Source organism: Acinonyx jubatus, chromosome D4, assembly GCF_027475565.1.
Source record: "Acinonyx jubatus isolate Ajub_Pintada_27869175 chromosome D4, VMU_Ajub_asm_v1.0, whole genome shotgun sequence".
Classification (NCBI taxonomy): Eukaryota; Metazoa; Chordata; class Mammalia; order Carnivora; family Felidae; genus Acinonyx; species Acinonyx jubatus.
Window position 1 is genome coordinate 88,483,497 of NC_069391.1, and position 21,186 is coordinate 88,504,682.

General features: G+C 51.0%; 1 protein-coding gene across 5 annotated transcripts in view; it reads left to right on the plus strand.

The window, feature by feature from the left end:
- ROR2 (receptor tyrosine kinase like orphan receptor 2) overlaps positions 1 to 21,186 on the plus strand; it is a 197,569-nt gene that overhangs the window by 145,735 nt on the left and 30,648 nt on the right. For all 5 annotated transcript variants that reach the window (XR_008291318.1, XM_027041174.2, XM_027041176.2 and 2 more), the window contains exon 2: positions 6,418 to 6,495. Coding sequence is in view for 4 of the 5 variants with exons in the window: in XM_027041174.2 (XP_026896975.1) it covers positions 6,418 to 6,495 (78 nt within the window). In the remaining variant the exon portion in view is untranslated. The remainder of the gene's footprint in view (positions 1 to 6,417; positions 6,496 to 21,186) is intronic.

A 21,186-nucleotide genomic window follows, 5' to 3' on the forward strand; every position in this document is an offset into this window, starting at 1 on the left:
AACACAGACCCATTTGCTGCTTTGCAGACGTAAACGTCTCTTATGGACGCCCTAAATCAGGATGTCACGCTGGAGGCCCGTGTTGAGAGAAGGTCTGTGGAAGATTCTGTGTGTGTGTGACTGGTGCCTGGTTCCTAATCGCTCTGCATTTTTCCACGTGTGGGCAGCGTGTGTGCCATGAAATATCAGCATCAAATCTTTTCATCAGGCCATTCTGACGCCGGTCAGTTCAGCCCTGAACGTGCGGGACACTGATAAGTGCTGCCCAGAATATGCCCTAAGTTCCTGAGTAAGAGCTGACGTCACCACGCCTGATGAATAACATAGGATTCAGGTCCAAACCTAACTCACTTAACTTCTGAGTAGTCACTGGCCTGCTGTGGACTCTTTGAACACCTGACACTGAATCTGCCGTTCATGCCTGGCTTTGGGGCCGTATCCAGTGATCCAGAATGCGAGGTGTTTGGAGATAGGGTCTTTCCGACAGCCCTTCTCTACCCGTGAGCCTTGGTTATGGGCTTAAGCCGTGTGATGGGATGTGTAAGTGTTTTTGAGTAAGCTCTTCGGTGAGGACAGTTTTAGATTCGTAGAAAGGATGTGAAGGTCGTATCGAGTTCCTCTGCACCACGCACCTGTTTCCCCTGATGTTAAATCTTACACGTTAGTGTGGGACATTTGTCACAGCAAATGTGCGATTGACTGATTCTTTTTGAAAAAATGTTTGTTTATTTATTTTAAAAGAGAGAGAGGGCATGTGGTGGGGGGAGGGAAAGAGAGAGGGAGAGTTTTTTTTTTTAATTTTTGAGAGAGAGAGAGAGAGCGAGCATGAGTGGGGGAAGGGCAGAGAAAGGTGGGGACAGAGAATCCAAAGCAGGCTCCATGCTGTCAGCATGGAGCCGGACATGGGGCTCGATCCCACGAACTTCGAGATCACAACCTGAGCTTAAATCGAGAGTTGGACACCCAGCCGATAGAGCCACCCGGGTGCCCCGGCCACTCACTATTCTTAACCAAAATCCATACCGTTCCTCTTCGCTTAGACTTTACCTAACGTATTTTTTTCTGTTCCAGAATCCCATGTTCCAGGAGGGTTATTATCACGTTGTGTTCAGCCTTTGCTTCTAGGCATTAAAGTATAATTTTGACTATAGTTTTGACTAAAGTATAATTTTGACTATAATAGTTTGACTATCAAACTATGCAATTAATGTGTCTTTGCACTAAAGCAGCCACATTTCAATTGGTTTCAAATTAAATGTTCTCTCTTCTTCAAACATCAAACAAACAATTAAGGAGCTAATAAACCCCTTACTTGATTGAGGCCATCGATGGTTTGTGTTCCGGTGGCCTTACGTGTCTCCCCGCATGGGTTTTCACAGCGAAAGCCCCCCACGTGTGGTGCGGGAGAGTTAGAGCATCAGAAATTCCATGCCCCTGATGGACACGTGTGGCCTTCATAGCATGCCCTGTAGCCTTCTACCAAAACGAAAGCCATGTGATTTGCTCCATTTCAGAAGAGATTAAGTCCCGACGCGTTGGGGCAGCCGGGGCTCCTCCCCTAGGTTGCTCCCTGTTCGGGTCTCCTCGTCTGGATGGCCAGCGGAGGCGAGGGCAGCAGCACCAGGCAAGCCCGAAGCGGGGCTTTGTGTGAGGAGGTGCTGGGCAGGCCATCAGGGAGATGTCCGGGGCTCACACCGCCGGGGACTGTCACCGGCCAGCCGGGCTGGCAGGGATCACCAAGGGAGTGTGCGGGGTTAGGAAGGTGGGTACAGGTCGGTCAGCCAGCAGCAGTGACCTGCAGGAGAACCCGCTAGTCAGGGCGCAAGCAAGAGAGACCAGCTCCAGTGCTGGCGGTGCTGAACGCCGACTTGGTCCCCTGTGTCCAGAGCCCTGGAGCCCCGCCTTTCCCGTGGCAGCGTGTGGACGTGTGCTGGTGTCCTGGCAGGTGACTTTCAGACCCGTCTTGGCGTCCATAATCCCGGTGACTCCAGCCTCCTGTCCTGTACTCACCTCGGGTCTTGTGTGCACTTCCACACATAATATCAAAAAGCAAAAAGAGTCATACAATTGGTGTTTGTTCAAAAGGCCACATGTTGTGTGATTTCATTTATATAATATGCCCAAAACATAAAGCCCTAGAGCAGACTGGTGGTTGCAGGGCCTGGGGGAGGTGGGAATGGGGAGGGCTGCCGATGAGAACAAGATTTCTCTTGGGGGCGATGGAATATTCTGGAATTACATAGTGGAGACAGTTGCACAATCTTGTGCATATCCCCAAACCCGCTGGAGCTGGAAGGTAGACTTTATTTTTAGTTTTTTTGAGATTTTTTTTAGATACTTTTCAAAGTTTATTTATTTTGGAGAGAGAGAGAGAGAGAGAGAGAGAATGTGCAGGGGAGGGGCAGAGAGGGAGGCAGACAGGATCTCTGTGCTGACAGCGCAGAGCTTGATGTGAGGCTTGAACTCACAAACTGTGAGATCATGACCTGAGCAGAAATCAAGAGCCTGGCACTGAACCCAGGCGCCCGTGGACTGTAGACTTTAAAATGGCAAATTTTGTGGTATGTGAATTACATCGATTAATAATCCGATGCTTTTTCATCGTAGAGGTGTTTAAAAATAAAATAAAAGAAGAAATTTTAAATTACCTTTATAATTCTGGCTATGCAACAGTGACATTTGGATGTGTGTGTGTGTGTGTGTGTGTGTGTGTGTGTGTGTGGTAGTTTTTGCAATTGTTTTGTTGGTTTTGGCCTGTGTTTGTTTTGTGTTTTTCCTCTGGGGTGTTTCCAACCCTTTTTGGGGGCTGGGAGAGATTCTGTTGGCATCTGCTGAAACGCTGGACCCACTTGTCTCCTTTCCCCGAGTTCATATTTGCACCTGTTCCATTTGGCTTTTAAATTTTAGGACGTGCAGCATCTTGAGTGAGGACAACCATTCTGTGTCCGACTTCATGCTCTGTAGGAGAATGACAGTTTCTAATATCAGGCTATCAGTGGGGTCCTCCTTTCTCAGGAAGCAACAACGGGGCCCCGTTCTGTGGAAACTTAGGGTGTCAGCTCTAAGGACCACGGTAATGGGCCATATTCTGCCTTTATTCACATATGTGACCCTTGCTGTCATTTTTTATTTAAAAAATTTTTTTAAATGTTTATTTTTGAGAGACACACAGAGTGTGAGCGGGGGAAGGGGAGAGAGAGAGAGAGACACAGAATCCGAAGCAGGCTCCGGGCTCTGAGCTGTCAGCACAGAGCCCCACGCGGGGCTCGAACTCACTCACCGTGAGATCATGACCCGAACCGAAGTCGGATGCTTAGCCGACTGAGCCACCCAGGCGCCCCTACTAAATTATTTTTTAAGGCAAAGCTTGAGGCCGAAAGAGATGAAAAGTCAAGTCGCAGCCTCCGTGCTGACCATCACAACCTGCTCAAACAGAGTCTTAGCATTTCTGCGGTGAACAGCGACTTTGCAGGTCTGGGTGGGTGGGTGGGTGAGGTTGACCCGAGAGTCAGCAGAAGCATCAGGCCGCCTCCGGCTCCTTCGCACGGGACACCATGACTCAGACGCGCCGGGAAACCTTGTGCTGCAAAACAGAAAGCTACCTTGGAAGAGCTGGGAATCTGTTCCGCGGTAGAATTGGGCTAATAGTGCTTATTTTTCTTCAGGGTGTATATTTATTTGACTGTTTCACACCATTTGTCAATTTCTAAGCAGTTAATAATTTTTATGCCTCTTTCAGATGTGTGTATATAGTACAAGTGTGTTTGATTTCCTGTGGTCTCTCTGCATTTACACAGCGCTGAGTGATGGCATGTATAACATGCCAATTGAAAATTTCCAACCCAACTCAAGTTTGATTCTTTAGCACACATCCGTGGACTGCCTTGCCCGGTTTCTGCCTGTGTCTGTGCTGCCGGGGCCCCGGATTCTGTCTAGGTTCCAATGCTGGGATGGCCTAACCGCTGTTTACAGTCCCCTGGGGAACGTTGAGCGATACGGGGAATTGGAGAATAAGGACGCATGATCGATGGGGGACATTTTACGGAAGCCGGCATGGAGGGTGGCGTCTGTTGTGTGGTTGAGTTTGGACCAGAAGTGATAGAAAGAGGGGACCTTCCTTAACTGGGTGTGAGAAGCCCCGGCCCGGGCAGAAACACCCTCCCGCTGGCCACATGGGTGCTGTGGCTCAACGCCAAGGGCGCTCAAGGCTGATGTGTTCCCTGGCGCATCCTGGGGTTTTGGACCTGGCGGTGCAGACAGGTTTAGCTTAGAGACGCCGGTGCCCTCATGAATCAGCTGGCCAGTCGGTGTTTATTCAGCGAAAGAATTTGAAGACTCTTGCGTGAAAACCACTCTGTCTGAAAACTGCATGTACCCTGTTCGCAGGCCCCAGCTTCCTCGAGCAAGGTTTCTCATCGCAAGAGCGGCCTCGAGTGTCTGGGTGCCTTGTTGGTTCCTGTGTCTCGTGTAAGAGAGGCAAGCGGGGTGACCCGGTTTGTAACTGAGTTATAAACCGTCTTCCGGAGACTTTCAAAGAAATTGTGATAAATGCACATAACCTAAAAGTTTGCCGTGTTAGCCATTTTTTTTTAATAGGAAACTTATTGTCAAACTGGTTTCCATACAGCACCCAGGGCTCCTCCCGACAGGTGCCCTCCTCATGCCCATCACCCACTGTCTGCCCCCCCCCCCCCCATCAACCCTCAGTTTATTCTCAGATTTTAAGAGTCTCTTAGGGTTTGGCTCCTTCCCTCTCTGTAACTTTTTTCCCCCCCTCCCCCTCCTCCCGGTCTTCTGTTAAGTTTCTCAGGATCCACATAAGTGTGAAAACATATGGTGTCTGTCTTTCTCTGTATGACTTATTTCACTTAGCATAACACCCTCCAGTTCCATCCACGTTGCTAGAAAAGGCCAGATTGCATTCTTTCTCATTGCCGAGTAGTATTCCATTGTATTTATAAACCACATCTTCTTTATCCATTCATCAATTGATGGACATTTAGGCTCTTTCCATAATTTGGCTATCGTTGAAAGCACTGCTATAAACATTGGGGTACAAGTGCCCCTGTGCATCAGCCCTCCTGTGTCCTTTGGGTAAATTCCTAGCAGTGCTGTTCCTGGGTCATAGGGTAGATCTAATTTTAAGTTTTTGAGGAACCTCCACACGTCTTAGCCATTTTTTAAAAAATGTTTATTTATTTTTGAGAGAGAGACAGACAGAGTGTGAGCAGGGGAGGTGCAGAGAGAGAAGGAGACACAGAATCCGAAGCAGGCTCCAAGCTCCGAGCTGTCGGCACAGAGTCCGACGCGGGGCTCAAACTCATGGATCGTAAGATCATGACCTGAGCTGAAGTCGGACACTCAACTGACTGAGCCACCCAGGCGCCCCACGTCTTAGCCATTTTTAAGTACGGGGTTCAGTGGCGTTAACGGCACTCACATTATTGTACTCCTGCCATCACCACGCATCTCCAGAACCTGTACACATTAAACCACCAATTCCTGCCTCCCCCCCCCCCCCCCGCCGCCCCCCTGTCTGCTTTCTGCCTATGAATTGGACACCTCTGGGGACCTCACTGGTCAGACACTATTTGTCTTTCTGCGTCTGGCTCTTTCCTTCAGCATAATGTCCCTCAGGTTCATCCACGTGTAGCAGGGCAAGATTTCCTTCTAAGCCGCGTGACGTTCGGCACGTGTGTCCCATTCCATGCTAGGCTTTGATGTCACAGACCCAGATCCATCCGGATGTGTCGTCAGAGCCACCATTTCTACCCCACCCTCCCAGCCCGACTGGTGGGACCCGGGAACAGGGGCCCACGGCTCTGTGTGGTTTTCCGGGTTAGGCGGACCAGATCTGCTCCCGCGCCGTGTGGGGGTGAGCCTGGGAGTGGTTGCGCCTGCTGTGACCCCGTCTCTACAGGGTGGGTTGCTAGAGTTGTAGGACGAGATACCTCTGTCCTCACAGCTGTAGGTAGGTCCGTCCTTGGCCGCTGGCTGCCAGTGAATCCGGGGGGACCAGGAGGGGAACGCGCTGCCTGAAACACCCCGGTTCTGAATTTATTCACAATCTCCAGGGCCCGCCTCCGGAGGGCCACCTGCAGACTCTGGCGACCGAGGTGTTCTCTTTCGCCAGCCCGTGTTCGAATCTCTGTCCCTCCCTGAATGGCGCTCAGGGCTTCGGTCACACGTGTGCTTCGTCTGTGTGTTCTGCCACCCTGGGGGTCAACGTGAAGAATCACTTCTGCTGCAATGCCAGATCAGAGCCTTCCAGAAGCTCCCACAGCACCTTGTCCTCCTAAGTTTTCTGTACACAGTGGATGGTTTTGCTAGAATACTGTTGTTCTTGCACGAGAAGCCGAGTACAGGGCGTGCAGTAAACCTCACGGATGTGTGTGCTGTGCTCTTTCTTTCGTCCAGGGGAAATGGAGGTTCCGGACCCGAATGACCCTCTGGGAGAGCTGGATGGACAGGACGGCCCTATTCCAACTCTGAAAGGTAAAAGAGTGAGGAGTTCTTGGAAGCAGGTGTTCGGAAGCGTTCTCGGGGGCCCGCGTGGAGAGGCGTGGGGTGCCTTCTGTACCCGGGGCGTGGCTGCTGGGATGGGTGGCGGGTGCCCGTGGCCCGGCGCTGCCCCATTGGTGGGTGTGGCGATGTGCCTGCCTCGGCAGCCGTGGGGGCATCGAGGGCTGGTCGGAGCCGGTCGGAAGGTGGCGGCTGGCAGGTGGCGGGCAGATGGTCGCGGGAGGGGGGGAAGGGGCCTTGTGGGGAGCCCCGTGGGGCTGAGCAGACCCTTAGGAGCTGCACTCTTGGCTGGGCCGCCGTCACCTGCTGACGGGTGGCAGTCTCCTGGGGTCCTCCCTGAAATCGTCCGGAGCCGGTGGGCGTCCCGCCTGAGCGGGTGGTTCACGGAGGAGCGGGTGGTCTGTCTTGTGCCTCAGCCTCCCCCACAGGTCACCGTCTGGCTCGCTGCTCCCACGGTGCACTCTGCAGGCATCTTGGGTTGGTAGCGTGAGTGGATGGGACACGTTTCTTCCGATACAGCCCGATTCCTTGGGGAGGTGGCCGCCCTCCCGCTTAGCCCTTTGTCACCCTGTCGCCTTGATCGCCGTCCCAGCCCAGCTGCTGTAAGGAAGCACCACGTGTGGGCGGCGTCATCCTCAGGAATGCACTCCCTAGCGTCCTGGCGGCTGGGGGGCAAGGGTGAGAGCGCCAGCAGGTCAGTTTGGGTGAGGCCTCTCTTCCTGGCTTGCGGATGGCACCCTCTCTCTGGCCTCACGTGGCGGAGAGAGCACTCCGGCTCCTCTTCCCTTAGGGCACCGACCCCCTCGTGGGGACCCCTCGAGACCTCATCTAACCTAACCCCTCCCGAAGGCCCACCTTCAAACGCCATCGCGCTGGGCACCGGCTTCGACGTGTGCGTTTCAGGGGAGACGCAATTCAGTGCCCGACGATTGCCTGTTAAAGTGACCACTCTGGGCGCCCGGGTGGCTCAGTCTGCTGAGCGCCTGGCTTTCGGTTTTTGGCTCAGGTCATGATCTCCAGGTGGGTGGGATTGAGCTCCGCGTCGAGCTCTGTGCTGACAGCACACAGCCTGCTTGGGGTTCCCTCTCTCTCTCTCTCTCTCTGCCCCTCCCCTGCTCACACGGGCTCTCTCTCTCCCATAAAATAAAATGAGTAAACTTTAAAAAAAAATGGGAATGCTAAAAAAAAAAAAAATCCGCTCTACTTCTGCCTGATTTCTTCCTAATTATTCAAAAACCAGGAATCCATAATCATTTCTTAGCCTGCTGTAGGTTGAGGGTCCCGCGTCCCCTCAGGAAGGTCGCCCCTCCGTGTGTCCGCAGCTGGGTCTCCTGGGCATTGAGCAGCTAGGACCCAAGTCTGCTGGCCTCAGTCTAAGGGCCGGCTTGTCCCTGCAGGTCCCCAGAAATTTCCCGGGGTCCTACGGGGGTGCTGAGCTCCCTCCGCGTCCCAGAACGCTCACCAGTGTGTGCTGTTTGCTTAGAGGCCAGTCATTTCAGTCAAGGGCGTGTGGAGCCGTGATTGCCCTTGGTGGGGCCTGGTGTGTGGACCTCGATGGGACCTCACAGGGACACAGGCTGCTTGCAGGGGTCAGACCTCCATCAGGATAGGGATGTGTCCCCAGGGGGCAAGGCCTGTGCTCTGGATGTTGGGCCTGGTGAAACATTTCTCAGAAGGCTGACTTAGCCTGCAGTCTGGATGGTCCACACACATTCCCTGACTGTCTCTTTGTGCCCCTGCTGTGTGAGGCCCAGGTACATGCTGGTGACCCAAACAGCACGACACCATCCCGTGTGGTCTCTGTTTCATGACATTTCCCCGTACTGGGGAGTCAGAATCCTGAATGGTCGACAGAGTAGCTGGAAGGAAGAGACAGGGCTGTGTTGATCTGGAAGGAAGGGAAGGGCATCTTGGCATAGGACGAGATGTTACACTGAGATCTGAAGAGCTGACAAAGACGGGGGAGTCCTGAGGCATGGCAGTGCCTGTGCAAAGGCCCTGAGGCAGCTGAGAGAAAAGGTTGGGTAGCTGAGGTCAGAAGGGTCAGGGGACTAAACCAACATGACCTAGTTCCAAGGCCATCAGCCATGCATGGGTCTTCAAATTTAAATCAATTAAAATTAAGTAAAATCAAGAATCCAGTTCCTTAGTTCTCAGAGCTACGTTTTAAGTGGTCAGTGGCCATATGTGCTAAAGGCCACCACGATGGACAGCACAGATCTAGAACATTCCATCACCACGGAAAGTCATATTGGGCAGCCCTGGGTAGAACATATACAGCTTTTTAGGTGGCAGGAGAGTGTTCTGCTTTATTCTGAGCGCCGTCTTCCACTGTGCAAGGTTCTGGCCTGAGACACGGTGTAGCCTGATGGCTGTGCAAAGATTGCCTTGGTGGTCTGGAGGGTGATGGGGGGGAAATGGGAGGGGCGGTGGGCGGGAGGTGGGGCTGGCTGAGGAGAAGTGGACAGCCACAGTCAGAGTGGAACTCTAACCTGCACTCCTCTCGTAGACTCCAGACTCCCCAGGGGGCAACGTGTTTACAGCAGACCTGTCCCCCAGGTGCAGGGTGCGGGGTCTCCAGGGGCCAGAAGGGCCTGTCACAGCTGCAAGATGAAAGGTCCTTCGGGCCCGCCTGGATGCAAGACCCATTTGCTGACCAGGGCTCGGAAGCGACCGTAGGCTGAACGTTCACAGACATTTTTATTTGCATCCAGCCACAAGCTCCAAACATGGATAAGTCGGATCCTGTGCCTTGGGTGGGATCCCAGGCCCTCCTTCTTGGCCTGGGAGCAATTTCTCAAGCCCACAGCCGCATGCTTTGTAAGGCCCTCTGCTTGGTTGGGATTCGACTGCCTCCTGACTGCTTCTGTTAACCCACATGTGATTGTGTGAAAACGGAGCGTGCTTTTGTGTCTGCAGTGCTGAGGCTTCTGGAAGCTTGCCCTGGCTTCTCCAGGGCACAGCAACACCAGCTGCAGATGCTCACTGGCAAATCGGGCGTGTGTGCACACGTGTGGGCCTGTGTGTGCACGCCGTGCCTGGGCCGTGGGAAAGAAGCAGGGGGCCACGGCGAGCTGGGCCCCTCTCCCCGTGGGGGCCGCCTGGGTGCCGCCACCTGCTCAGAGCAACCGTGTGAGCCTGGTGTGGATGGAGGACACCCCGGGATCGGATGCGGCTCCAGCATCCCGCTGTGGCCGGCACACCCCCAGCTGTCGGCGGGACAGGCGGGCTCAGCGCACGGCACTCACCCAGGAAGCCGTGGCAGGAGGCCTATGCTGTTTGTTATTCTCCCTGGGTGCGACCATCCGCGTGTGCCTCAGTCCCCGGCGTCCAGACCTCAGCAGCCCCTTGGGGACAGGATCCTAGCGAATGGCCCCAGCCAGTCATTGCCGCCCAGTTCTCTGGTTCTGTACTGTGATTTTCTTTCTTCCTGGGTTACGGCTCTTGCACAAGAGGGGACTCACTCTACCCTTCCTTTCTGCTCCCCCGGCCTCCTCGTCACGTGCTCGTGACGGAAGGAATTGGCCTGGCCATGCCACACTTGTTGTTCCCTGTGCTTTTTTTGCTGAACTCCAGGGAGTGTCACTGTTTGGCCATATGTGGCTTAAATCATACCAAAAAAAAAAGTGTTGGGAGCTGAATGGACTCTGTGAGCTCTTTCTTTTAATCCGGTTAGCATTTATGACGCCCCAGCATCTGTAAAATCACCAGCAGGGGGAAATGGCTGGCAGGCCAGTCCTCCGGTGAGAGAACCACTTCGTCTCTTCTGAGCAAACCGGGACCTGGGAATTAGGCACACGCGTAGACAGCATTTGTGTTCAGATACACTCTGCCATCTGCCAGCAGTCGGTTTTTAACAGATACATAGTTGGTGGTGGGTATCGGCAGAGAAAGACCCCCAAGCGAAAAGCCTACGTAGGAGAGAAAACACAGAAGACGTGATTTACGCCAAGAAAGTTCGCCTGAAGTTTTCGCACGCCAAATGACCGTCGGGGTTCAGACGGAAGTCGGCCTAGGACTCCTGGGTTACGGTGCTGGGCTAACCCAGGAGTGGATATATACCAGGAGCTTAGATTCCTTGCTGCGTTAGACGCACTACTTCTTACTGGCGAGGTCACTAGCATTTTTGTCATTGTCACTGTTATTGTCGTGACATTTACAAGAGCATACGTTTGCCCCAGAAACCCTTTGGTCTGGTGCTCCAAGGCTGTATTTGAAGTGGAGAGGTAACACGTCTGGGGTTTTGTCAAATCAGTACTTTGGAATGTGTGTGGGAAGCGGATAATTTCTGAGGGCCCAGGAGAATTCCAAGCTCTCCCCGCTTGAGGATACGTTGCAGTTGTAGGTGATCTCAAGGGCATCCTAAATCACAGGGCAGGAGTCCAGGCTGCCCCCTGCTATTTGCAGGTGCTGAGCTCCAGTGCCGACCCAAAGTCTCCCGGGACGGAGGGGACAGAACAATCAGCAGAGCTCGCAGATCACAGTGTTGGCCTGGCCCTGAGCCCTGTTTTCTTTGTCTCCTGAGCTTTGGGCTCCTGAGTCCTGTAGGGCATGTGGATTGATGAGTCTATGCGTTGGGTACGTTTCTGGAACTTCTGGTGTGTGTGTGTGTGTGTGTGTGTGTGTGTGTGTGTGTTCGTGCCCCTGACCTTTTGTGGGTCTGTGGGTGTCGCCTGGTGCAGGTGTAGGCTTGTGGGGCCAGCTCTTTCCTTCCTCAGTCCCTCTACCCTTCTGCAGTAGCTTCCGAGGGCTGTCCTACCAAAGGATCACAGGCTAGGTGTCTCAAATGACAGAAACCGGCTCCCAGTTCTGGAGTCAGATGTCAAATCAGGGTGTCTGTGGGGGCGGGGGGTGGGGTGGGGTTGTTCCTTTGGGGTCTCTGAAGGAGAGAGTGTCCCGGGCTTCTCTCCCAGCCGCTGGTGGCGCCCGGCAGCCCGCGGACTTCCTAGGCTTGTGGCCGCGCTCTCCCGTCCCTGCCTCTTGTCATGTGGTCTTCTCTGCGCATCCGTGTCCACATGTCCCTCTTCTGATAAGGACAAGAGCCATTGGACTAGGGCCCACCCATGTGATCCCCTCTTAACCTGATTGCATCGGCAGTGACCCTATTTCCAAATAAGGGCACGGTCACAGGTTCCAACCCGTGTCGTTGGGGCCACCGTTCACCCTCCTCTTGCAAACGCGCAGAAACGCTCACGTCCTTTTCTGCATTTCTCAGGCCCTTCGGGTTCCTTTGCTCCTGTTTCCCGTGTTCTCTGACTCCCACCTTTGCCCATCTCACCACCCCCCATCCTGTCCCTGTGGCTCCTCTGCTCAGCCATCCTCCCCCCCCACCCCAACCTGCAGCTGGCTCTGTGCAGACTGCTAGACAGCTCGGCGGGAGCGTCTGAGCGGAGTGACCCCACGCCCCTGCCCCCGGCTGATTTATGGAGCTGTAAATACTTCCCCTGAGAAGAGTGGCTTTATGTCCTCCATGTGCTCCTCAGGGTCCCCTCCTCACCTGCCCTGCCAGGCAGCTTGTCTGTTGTATTTCCTACCAGTCAAAGCCCTGTGACCTTGTGACCCCTGGTGCATAAGGCTTTCCTTATCTCCTTCCCAGACCAGTCAGTGTGGCCTGGTAAACAGGCCGCTTCTCAAACACCTAAGTAATTTGACCGAGTGGGAAAACGTGGGGACGGTCAGTTGGGAGAAAAAGACCATCCATCACTGATCCGACTGTGAGACGGGAGTGCTGGCCCATAGTAACGGGCTCTCCTGTTACCTCTGCCCTTGGCGTGTCGGTCCTGCTTGGACTCGGGTCCGGTGTCCGGAGTTAGGGGTGAGCAGAGAGCTGGCCCCGGGAACAGGGGCGCGGAATCCATTAGCATCATTGTTAAAGTTCCCCCGCTGTGCAGAGGGGAAACCCTCTTGGATAATTAGAAGGGAAGACTTCTGTTCTGCCTCTAACACTGTGGGGTGCTGACTGATCCAAGTTAGCCAGATTCTCAGTCGCCGGGGTCTGGCCCCTCCTGGCCTGTTCTGTCCTGTCCGGAGTGGTTTGGAATGGTCCTAAAAGGAAGCCTTGTGACCTGGAGGAAAGCTGAGCAAAGATTAGTACAAACCCCGTATTTTGCACAAAAGGGAAGTGAAGCCAGGAGTTTAAATGGGAGCCTGTGAACTAACCCCAGGGGCCAACACAACACTGTGCTTCCTCTTCAGAGAACTTTCTTTCTGGCTTGGATCTTGGCCTCCAGAGCATTAATGATGGTTACGATGGTGGACCAAACTAACTTGCCCCCCCCCCCCCCCGCTTAAATTACATACAAGTGCTCAATAAAAATTAGTAGAAGATGTAATTGCTTACGTGCACTTGCGAAGAGAGATGGAGACATGACCAGGAGCCAGGAATAGGGAGGAAGCTGAGTTGTGGCCGCCCTGGGCTGCCAGGGCATGAGCCACTTGAGGTGGTCCTACTCTGTTTGCAGCCTTGGAGAATGTCCCCATGGTTTAGTTTATCTGAGACAAAGAGTGGTGTTTTGCAGGTGTCATGCACTTATGATGCGGACTCCCCAACACGTGTCCCCATGTGGCTATGGACACATCCGTGGGCTCCAGAGTAGAAGGAACACCAGTAAGGCGTGCACATGTTGGCAAATGCTGGAGACAGGCAAAAGGCTTCTGCAGGTGCCTCAAATCCTCCAAACACTGAGGCTGGAGGAGTATCCCCAGACGCAAATGGACACTGCAGAGAATAGCCAAGGGAGGGAAAATACTGATTGGGATCACGTGAGTAAACTCCTTAGCTTTACTGACATCACTTGGAATTGGAGGTATTACATTTCCTTCAATCAGGAGAAATGAGAGGTTGAGACAGAAATCGAATTTGGCTTCAGGAAAGTGAAAGAATTTACATTTCTTGTGCCCTATGTAAGGCCTCTGAACGGTCATCAAGGCTCAGCCACAGCAGGAACCTTGGGTTTCAGCGTCAAACCAGGAAGGAACCTGTGGGGTCCAGGGAACTGAGTGACCATGGTAGGTAAGCGATTGGCAGCAGGCGAGGAGACCTAGGGGCTACAGTCCTCGCCTCAGCCCTGGCCCGAGGGGGCGAACACGGAAGGCGCTACCATGAAAAACAAGACATGGACCCACCCCCCAGGAAACCCGGTTTACATGCTGGGAATGTTGTTGGGGGGTAATCCCAGGCCCAAGAGTTAACGTGAAGACTTGGCATTGACTGTTGCAGGAACCTAGTCCCCAAGGGGTTCCCACAGAAAACCCACCCTATAGTGGAAAATTACAAGGCACACTCGGAGAGGCTTGGGATGAGTGGTGAGCTGGTAAACAAGGAAGCCAGAAGGATTAAAAATAAAGGAAGAAAAGGCAGTGGTGGATTTGAAAACCAAAGAGGCTGTCTAGAAATAAAAAATTGTAGTCGGAGAAATGAGAAACTTAATGGGCAGATCAAGGAGCAAGAGGGTGCCCAGCTGGAGATTAAAAGGAGCTAGGGAATATCAAAGCAGCAAAGCACATGGAGAAACTACATATGGGAGGATATTCGGCATCTATGCAGAAGCAGATTTCAGAGGAGGAATAAAGGGAAATGGAGGAATGATATTTCATGAGGTATTGGTGGAGAATTTTACAGAATTGGTGGAATCGGGAATGGTACTGAGGCCCATTAAGTCTATATACAGATAAATCCACAGGTAGAGATACGTGGGACTGGCAAAGATAGAGGGGAAACATGAAAAGCAGCCTAAGAGGGGAAACATCAGATTACCCACAAATGAACAAGAACCAGCCTGATTTCTGCAGTAAACTCAGAAGCCAGAAGATGGCAGTGTAAGTGCCAGGCCAGAATTCCATACCCAGCTAAACTATTACTCAAGTGTGAAAGTCGTGGGTAACTCTTAGACCAAGACCGAGGGTGTTTACAACCTCAGTCCTTTACCCAAAGACCAAGTACGATTCAGGATGAGCTCAGCTGAGCCCAGAGGAAGGGTGAAGTACAAGCCACATAAGCAAGGAAAAGCACTTGGTTAACAGGTCAGCAAGTCTAAATAAACTCTGAGAGTAAAAATCATAAATAATAACAACTGCTGGGGCTTAGATATCCAGTATGACTGAACACCGGGAAGCAGTAACTCAAAACTGATGGGTGGGCATGTGGTTGCATCTCTGAGCATTTCATGGCACTTGTATTTGGTCGCATTTGGAGGAAACTTTGCCAAATTAGGTCTGCCTGTAAAAAATAGGTAGGTTAGCTGCCGACTACATGTTTTAGACAAGTAAAGGGGAAAAAGAAAAATTTAAAAAATCAATCAAGTAGAAAACAGGAAAGGCAGATTAAAATGAAAATGAAATGAGAAATAAAATACAAAATGGAAACATTCAAAATAAAACTTGCCAGTTAAAAACCTCCTGGTTCATGCGTAAAGATTCATCAATTAACATGTTAAATTATATGCTGTTTACAGGATTCATTTCTAAAGTATACTCATAACAATGGTTTTAAAAATTAAAAATACAGTGCAAGACTATGTTAATCAAGAGTACCCTACATCAGGGGTGCCTGGGTGGCTCAGTCGGTTGAGCGTCCGACTCCGGCTCAGGTCGTGATCTCATGGTTGGTGAGTTTGAGCCCCGCGTCGGGCTCTGTGCTGACAGCGCAGAGCCTGGAGCCTGCTTCGGGTTCTGTGTCTCCCTCCTCGGCTTGCACTCTGTCTCTCTCTTCCTCAAAATAAATAATTAAAATTAAAAAAAAAAGAGTACCCTACCTCAAAATCAGACAAAATGGGCTTTTAGACAAAAGCATTAGACAGTATATGAAGACTAGCTGATGCCATAAACCTGAAGTTTATTGCACCCAGTAACATAGTTTCCAATATGTAAACACACCTTCACAGAGTTACTAATAGCCATGTGACAAATACAGAGTCCGTGAACACACGTGTCATCGAAAGTAATAGATGAGCCTATTAACACTTTGAAAAACTTAACAAGTTTAATCTAATGCACGTATGTAAATCCCTGCACTGAGCAGTTAGAGAAAACATATTCTTACTGGTAAAATGTGGAACGCTACTCTGGGTATTGAGTCCGTGCTAGGCCGTAAAGCAAATATCGGTGGTGTCGAAGAATCATCATCACGTAGACCGGGTTCTATGACAATAGTGTGGTAGGCACACTTTCAATAACTTGGAGCTAAGAGAAAATATTATAATGTAAGTTGGAAGATATGTGGGTCTGGCCGACCAACCGTATGGAGATTAAATAACTTATTAGATGGCTGAAGAAGAAGTGGAAGGGAATCTGCACACTGAATGCTTATATTAGAGATGGAAAAAGAAAGGGCGTCTGGGTGGCTCAGTCGGTTGAGCGTCCGACTTCAGCTCAGGTCACGATCTCGCGGTCCGTGAGTTCGAGCCCCGCGTCGGGCTCTGGGCTGATGGCTCAGAGCCTGGAGCCTGCTTCCGATTCTGTGTCTCCCTCTCTGTCTGACCCTCCCCCGTTCATGCTCTGTCTCTCTCTGTGTCAAAAATAAATAAATTTAAAAAAAATGGAAAAAGAAAATGTATGAATGGCAGTAGTTAGAGCAACAGTGTAAAGGTTTGAACAGACAGCTGCGGAAGGAGAGGCCAGGGGCCAGTAACCTTTCCAAGAGACTCCAGCTCATGGTACATTCTTACTTTTTTTTTTTTGAATGTGTATTTATGTTTGAGAGAAAAGGCAAACATATGCTATTCGGGGAGGAGCAGACAGATGGGGGAGACAGAGGATCCAAAATGGGCTCTGCACTGACTGCAGAGAGCCCAGCTAGGGCTCAAACTCCTGGGCCGTGAGATCATGACCTGAGCCAAAGCCAGTCGCTTAACTGACAGAGCCACCCAGGAGCCCCATCTCAGGACACATTCTTTAGATGGAGAGTGAAACAGCCCTATTTCAGATTCATCAGGTTGGCAAACGTTTTTTGGCCCCTAAACACAAATGTTGACATAGTTGAAGGGGAAACAATTTGATTGACGTTGATGGTGAACCACGCGGGTGGTTTCGGGAACCCTTGAGACTTACATAAATGAGAGATTTCAAAGCCCCGTGACATGCACTCTTGCATGCGGGTGGACACTTTCAAGGAATTCTTGTATGTGTGCACGATGAGACGTGTGTACAGGTGGTGATTAAGCCCTAACAAAAATGTGGGAACAATTTACTGCCCTGCATTTGAGAAAAGGATAAAGAAACTATGGTTGGTTTGTACAGTGAAATATTACACAGTCATTAAAATAAATGAGCATCAACAAAAATAAATCCCAAGCTGACTTTGAACGGGGAAAAAAAACTAACAAAGTGATCTTTCAGGGAACATTTCTAAAAATATAAAACAGTAGAAATGTGCATTGGCCTGGTGCATAACCAGTTTTCAAACAGGGAAATGTGGGTTTTAGATGCATTCTAGAATGTGTAATTTTTTTTAACAGTGTTGTAAATCAGCTATGGCAAAATGTTAGCATAAATGTTAATGTTGTGTACACAGGTATCTATTATATTAATATTTGTGGTTTTGTGTGTTTGTACCATTTCAGTATTTAAAATTGTTAAATTAAAACGAACTAATATTGGGGGTGCCTGGGTGTCTCAGTCAGTTAAGCATCTGACTCTTGGTTTCAGCTTAGGTCACGATCTCATGGGTTCATGAGTTCGAGCCCCAAGTTGGGTCCCGTGATGACAGCATGGAGCTTGCTTGGGGTTCTCTCTCTCTCCCTCTCTCTCTACCCCTCCCTCGGGTGTGCTCTCTCTCTTTCGCTCTCCCTCTCCCTCAAAATAATAAGGTTTAAAAAATTATTTTAAAAATAATATTGAGCAAAACAACTAGGCAAAAGGAGATGTGAGTGGTATGAATTTTGAAAGCAAAAAGGCCACACTATTGCTATTTGAAGAAGAAGAGATTTGCACGGAAAAGATTTGCACGGACAGTCGACTCAGAAACTGTTAGAACTAGTAAGATAGTTCAGTAAAGGGGCAAGATAAAAGCAAAATATACACAGTGGACAGAAGAGAAAGATGCCCCTGGAACCTGTGACGTGTCGTTACTTTTCACGGTGCAGGGATTTGCAGATGGGATTAAGTTAAGGATTTTGAGATGGGAAATGATCCTGGATCATCCAGGTGATTACACTCGCAGAGGTCCTTATAAAGGCAGGCCAGCCGGTGACAGTTACTAGTTGGAGATGTGGTGATGGGGGCAGAGGTGGGGCTAAACGCAAGGGAAGTGCCACGAGCCAGGGCATGTGTCGCCTCCAGACGCTGCAAAAGCAAGGACAGAGACTCCCAGAGACTGCAGAAGGAAAAAAGCCCTGTCACTACCTCGATGTTAGGACTTCTGACTTCCAGAACTGTGAAACAATAAATTGGCGCTGGTTTACCCCACTAAGTCTGTGCTAACTTGTTACAGCAGCAGTGGGAAGTCGATGTAGAAATCTAAGAGTTGTCCTCCATGCCTTCTTAAACCACTAAGCCTCCTTTAAACTACTTAGATAGAAATGAAAACAATTCACACACCAGTGACAAGATACCTAAAAAACTACCTAAAAATACACGTGAAGGTCTGTAGGAAGAAAATGACAAAGAGATGTCCTAAATGAGTGAGAAGGCCCGAGACTGAGACGTAGAGCATGCTTTCTCCCTGTTGTCTAGAGGGTGGCTTTATACAAATCATCTCTAAACGTAGAGCTTTTCTCCATCAACACTCCAGGCTTGAAATCAAACTTACCGGGATGATTTTAAATTGAATCTGGACAAGAAGTAGCCATGAAGTTGAGAAACATGCCCCAAAAAAGTCACATTTTGTTATTCTTGATGTCAAAACTCATTAACTTATTTCAGTTACCGTAATTTAACCATTATGTGACTCTGCCATAGCATCAGGCCAAGATCGGTGCTGTGGGGAGCAAGGTTAGAAATGAATAGAGGCTGTTTTAGATGGGGTGGCCAGGGGAACACCGTCTGTGGACATGACCTTTTGGCAGAGACTTGACCCTGGCGAAACAGCAGAGATCTGAGGACAGGGTGTTCTGGTTGACTGCAAGATGAGGGACCAGCTGGGTGTGTTTCCGGCAGAGTAAGGGACCCCCCCCCCACTTCCAGTGGAGGAAGAGTATGGGAAGGTTAGAGAAAATTCCAGAAGCATTGATACCATGGATATCAGCTGTTCACCATGACGTCTTAATTTCTTCCCAAAGGCTGTTTTAGGCACTCACCTAGGGAGGGTACTATGAGTTTAGTAAGTTACCATGGTATCTACCTATGGTTTTGGTCTCTCTAAGCTTCTGGTAGCGGCAGATATAAGACCCATGTCAAGGCAAGGGTGCCGTCCATGGAGATTCTGCCCTGTCCATTCCCAGCTAGATGAGGCTTTCGTATGCCTTTGCATCCAGAACCTCCAGGGTTTGGTGCTGGACATACAGACACGTTCTTTCCAGTCCTGATGCTCTCCTCCAACAATGCTTCATCTTGGGGTTGTCTCTGGCCTGCGCTGACTTTGTTCTTGGGTGGGTTTGGTTCATCCCAAGAGAAACCATAGCTTCTCTTTGTCCTCTGCATTTTTAAGCAGGTGTCCCAGGTCCTGACTACACACTTAGAGCTTTTGACGAATGCCATTGTCCAGACCCTCCCTGGGTCCTGGTTACCGTGGGTCTTCTTGTAAGCTCCCAGGTGGCTCCAGTGTGAAGACAGAGCTGAGCTCCCTGGTTTAGATGGTGGAGGGTCAAGAAGAATTGGTTGAGAGCTCCACATGTGGGCTGGATCACTGCACCGGATTCTCCTTTGCTGTCTGCAAACTGAGGAGGGTGTGGCTTCAGGGGTGAGTGTTCATCTGTTGCCAGTGAAGGGGATCTGGAAAAATTGGACACCTCAGGCCCGGAAGAAATCGGTGGTGGCCTCACCCCAGGATTCCAGCAAATCTGAGGGTGGTTGCCGGCACCTGGGGAAGGATGCTTTCGACAGAGTGGCCCCTCCCCCACACCTGACACTTCCATCAACCCCACCGTAGCCCCTACTTTTACCTGGTTTGTCCGACCTGGTCTCACCTTCCCCGTCCCTCCTCAGGAGCATTTGCTGACCCAGGACCACACTTGTGGTGTCGTGCGACCATCAGCACACTTCCGTTCCAAACATTTTTAGCACCCCACGGGGGGACCCCATACCCGTTAAGAGTCACTCTGTAAGTTCCCCATCCCCAGCCTCTGGCAACCATTCGTCTGCTTTCTGCTTCTATAGGTTCACCTGATCTGGATATTTCATAGAAACAGACAGAGCCAAGAGTGCTTGAGTGGTTAAGTCAATGGCGTAAGGTGTTTGCTTCCAGCACATACGCGTCTCTTCAGGCCACGTTAGCTATTACGGCTGAAGCATCTAAAAAGGAAATCCTGGCACCATCTCTGAATTAAGCCTTGTTCTGACTCCGGTAGATGGTTTCACGGCACCTTGCCGGGTGGGGTGGGGTAACACCCTGCTCTCCGTGTCCTTGCACGGGGCAGGAGAAGCAGGAGTTCATGTTCCCTACTCTGACTTCTCAGAAAGGAGCCTTCTTGGGGAACACCGAAAGACTAATTGTCAATCAACAGTGCAGGAGAAGCTGTCGGCGGGCAGGGTGAAGAATTAATTCCGTGTTTCCGTACCTATTTGATGGAAAAAAAAGATATTCTGGAGAAGCAGATACTGGGTCTGTTTGTGGTAATTGTGTGGCAATTACCGGCTGGCTTCTCCTCAAGTCTCCTCGGTGGTTCAAAAGGAACGATCCCCTTGACCTTCCTCTCTGATGTCTTCCCCCACTTCCCCCTCCCTTTCTAGATGAATGTATCCGTGTTGAAGAAGATCCTCCTGTATCTTTCAGGAGACGCGGCCCCGGCTGGCGGAGCTGTCCCAGGTGGATGTGTGCGAACGTCCTAAAAGTGGAGGGAGGCCTTGGGAGAAGTACCATCAACCTGGTCCCCTAGAGGGAGGAGATGAGAGCCAGTCGTGACCATCATGTCCCGGCCCCCAGATCCCCAGGGCCTGCTCCTTGTAGATGTTTTTGCTGATCAGCCCAGAGACGCCGATGCTCCTGTTCTACCCGAATACAGACCCGTTGCCCGTGCCTGCTGGGAAGCTACGGTTTGTCACCGGGCTTTGGAGAAACTGTCATCAGTTTCTCCCATCAGGGGAGATGGGAATTCAGCTCACGCCCAAAAGAGAGCATTGTGATTTTAATGTGTCATTTGCTATCTCCCATTCCGGCTTGATGACCACTTTATGTGCCCTCCTGGTGCATTCATGTTATGCAAATCTTGACGAAGCATTTGAATATCAAGCAACTTGGAAGTTTCCTTCGTATGAGCCCCCCCCCCCCCCCCCCCCCCCGATTAAGCTGGGCTCTGGCCAGAACACCGTGACGTGGTGTCTTTATCCTAATCAGGGCGGTCCAGATTGTGTCGAAGTGACCGCTGCAGACTGTCAGATCGCATCGGGTTTAGTGTCCAAAGACTCAGGGTCTAAGGTGGGAGCCGCGGGAACCAGGGTTCCCCCAGCCCAGCTTGTGCAGTTGCATTTATGAAGAGTGTACGTCCAGAATGCCACCCTGCTTGGTTCGGCCTGTCTTTTCAGGGGGTTGTTCCACATTCCAGCTTTGTGTCCCTCCACGAGAATTCTCAC